At 36.2% G+C, this 2,769-nt stretch overlaps 1 protein-coding gene and 2 long non-coding RNA genes across 3 annotated transcripts in view; 1 reads left to right on the top strand and 2 right to left on the bottom strand.

Annotated features, from left to right (window-relative positions):
• Positions 1-2,769, top strand: part of thsd4 (thrombospondin type 1 domain containing 4) — a 41,969-nt gene that overhangs the window by 35,721 nt on the left and 3,479 nt on the right. The window contains exons 12-13 of the mRNA XM_025055674.1: positions 360-560; positions 829-958. Of these exons, the coding sequence (XP_024911442.1) occupies positions 360-560; positions 829-958 (331 nt within the window). The remainder of the gene's footprint in view (positions 1-359; positions 561-828; positions 959-2,769) is intronic.
• On the bottom strand, positions 244-944 carry LOC112487030 (uncharacterized). The gene is made up of 2 exons (XR_003049736.1): positions 869-944; positions 244-549 (listed from the first exon to the last, which is right to left on the bottom strand). It is a non-coding gene; the product is annotated as an uncharacterized LOC112487030 (long non-coding RNA).
• The window catches only part of LOC112487029 (uncharacterized), a 6,893-nt gene continuing 6,591 nt past the window's right edge, over positions 2,468-2,769 (bottom strand). Inside the window, exon 5 of the long non-coding RNA XR_003049735.1 lies at positions 2,468-2,748. This is a non-coding gene — a long non-coding RNA (uncharacterized LOC112487029). The remainder of the gene's footprint in view (positions 2,749-2,769) is intronic.

Below are 2,769 nucleotides of genomic sequence, written 5' to 3' on the forward strand. Positions count from 1 at the left end.
AATGCAAGATTATGGCCTAAAATATGCCAAGGCAAATATACAATAAAAAAAAATTTACAAAACATTTTGTCAAAATTTCTTAGTTTTTGACCAAAAATGACCTAAATAAATTGACATTTTGACAAAAAAATTTGTACAGAAAAATTTCAAAAAACAAAATCCTCACACAAAAAGTTCACATTTTGACAGATATTTTCATACAAATAATTTGATGATGAGAAACATGAGAAACATGCAGGAAAAGACTTTTCATAAATGTTTTAATATATTATTAAGCCTTTTTTTAATTTTGAAATCTCTTTTTTTCACAAAAGTCTTAAACAGTATTAAACAATACATCACCTGTTTGTACATTTTAGGAAACACTGTGACAGAGCAGGGGGGGCACGGCCATCATCAGAGCAGCACTCACCAGGAGAACTTTGGCACAGCCAGTGGTGACAGAATCCCTTCTCCCCTTCCAGACAACCAGGTACCTAATGTGCCACCAGCCAGACGTGACAGAGACTTCAACTGGAAAATGACTGGTGTCACTGAGTGCAGCGCCTCCTGTGGCAAAGGTAGGAAATCATAATTTGTGTCAAATTAATATAGTTCAGGTCCAGAAAAGCTTAGAAAGTTAACTGTTTTTTATAACTAATCACAAAGAATATACAGACACCTGTAGATCATAAGCACAAGTCTTTTTTATATTTTGAACTGACATTATGCCCATGGTAACACTGGTACAAAAATAGTAGACAGTTATATAACATATACACATATATTGTATATTTACTGATATTTTGGTCAGTGGATAATGTGTGCTTGATTTTTTTTTTTTTTTAGGATTTCGATATCCCAACTTTCAGTGTGTCCATCGACTGACCCATGTCCAGGTGTCAGATGCCATGTGTGACAGCAGCAGCAAACCGACTCCACAGGAAGAGGCCTGTAACCTGCAGCCCTGTCCGGCATTGTAAGAGATTTTTAATTTACTCTTATAGTAAATCTGAAAAAATCCATTCATATATACATTATTTTTTAGCCCAATTAAAAAACTTTGGTAAGCCAAACTCGTATGTCAGGCAATTCCTGATTATAAACAAGTTGCAATGACATTTGACTCAAGTTATATACTTGATATATAATATATTATGTAATATTATGATATATTACATAAGTCATAATCACTTTTTTTAAAAGTATTTTTCAATTTTTTTTTAACAATCAGGGAGTAGCATTTAATTAACCACAATTAATTCTGATTAAAAATTAACATTCTTAAATTTGAAAAAAAAAACTTCTATAAATTGCTGAAACAGTCAGACAAATACCAGCAGGTACACTTATGCTTTTATTTGTGACTAATCCTATAGATGGAATTATTAATATGGAAAAATTTCAAGTAGAAATTCAAAAGTATAACTCAAAATTCAGCTTTTAATTTAATATAATTAGTCAGGAAACTCTAATTTGCTTAAGACAAATAATTTGGTGGTAGCAGAAATGAGAGAGAGTTACTTACAGTACAGAAGATCTTGTGTGCGTCTTTCTTCAATTCCTGCAGGCATATTAGGGATACCTTCTTTCTAAACAGGCCCAGGTATCTTCCTGCAGGCATATTAGGGATACCTTCCTTCTAAACAGGCCCAAGTATCACAGAGTAAGTAAATTGTGAGAAGAAGATAATTGTATTTCATTAAGTGTAAATTTTGTAACATTTTTGTTGGGAAAAATAAAATTGTTGGGAAACATTAGATTAGAGCAGAAAGAAACTGTCATTTTTTGTTAACAGTGTTAACATGTGAATAATGTGCATTTGAATTCAATATAATTAACTTCACAATTTTCAAATATTTTGGTTAATATGTTAATTTGAGCAGCACTGTTATTAAACACAACTTTTAATGAATTTTATCTCTAAAAAGACCAAATCTGTTGCATGTTGTCTCCCGGCAGCTGGGATATTGGAGAGTGGTCAGAGTGCAGTAAAACCTGTGGCCTGGGAATGCAGCACCGACAGGTCCTGTGTCGGCAGGTTTACGCTAACCGCACACTCAATGTCCACACGAGCCACTGCCGACACCTGGAGAAGCCAGAAACCGCCAGCACCTGCCAGCTGAAGATCTGCAGCGAGTGGCAGATCCGCACGGAATGGAGCGCCGTGAGTATCAGTTCCAAGTTCAGTTCCATGATGGAGATTTGTACTCCGTCAGCCTTAAAAGTTTTTTTTCCTGACCTTTTGCAGCACAATAGTCATCATTTGACCTGTGTCTCTTTAGTGCTCTGTGCCATGTGGGCTAGGTCAGAGGTCAAGAGAGGTACGCTGTGTCAGCAACGTGGGTGACTTTGTCCCAGATGAGGAGTGCAACATGAGTCTGCGGCCCACGGATGTGGAGAACTGTGACATGGGGGCATGTGCCAAGAGCTGGTTTTACACTGAGTGGGGCAACAGGGTAAGTGTTGAACTCAATAAGAAAAAAAAAACAGGAAGTCTTCATGAGTTGCAGTGAAAAATACATTTTTAATTTTAAAAACAATTTAAAAAAGAATGTTGATAATACAATTGTTCTATGTAAATATCAAAAACACATATGTATAAATCAAACGAAGTACTCGTACCTGTGCGTATTTTCCACGTTACAAGCCTAGAGGCTGAAAAATATAACAAGGTATTTACTTTTGTGTCTCAGTGTTCTGCTGAATGTGGGTTAGGTGTACGGACGAGGGGGGTCCTCTGTTTGACCAATCACATCAGCAGCCTACCTCTGGAGGGGTGTGGCAGCG

The sequence above is a fragment of the Cynoglossus semilaevis genome, chromosome 5 (genome assembly GCF_000523025.1).
Source record: "Cynoglossus semilaevis isolate Cse_v1.0 chromosome 5, Cse_v1.0, whole genome shotgun sequence".
In the NCBI taxonomy this organism is placed as follows: domain Eukaryota; kingdom Metazoa; phylum Chordata; class Actinopteri; order Pleuronectiformes; family Cynoglossidae; genus Cynoglossus; species Cynoglossus semilaevis.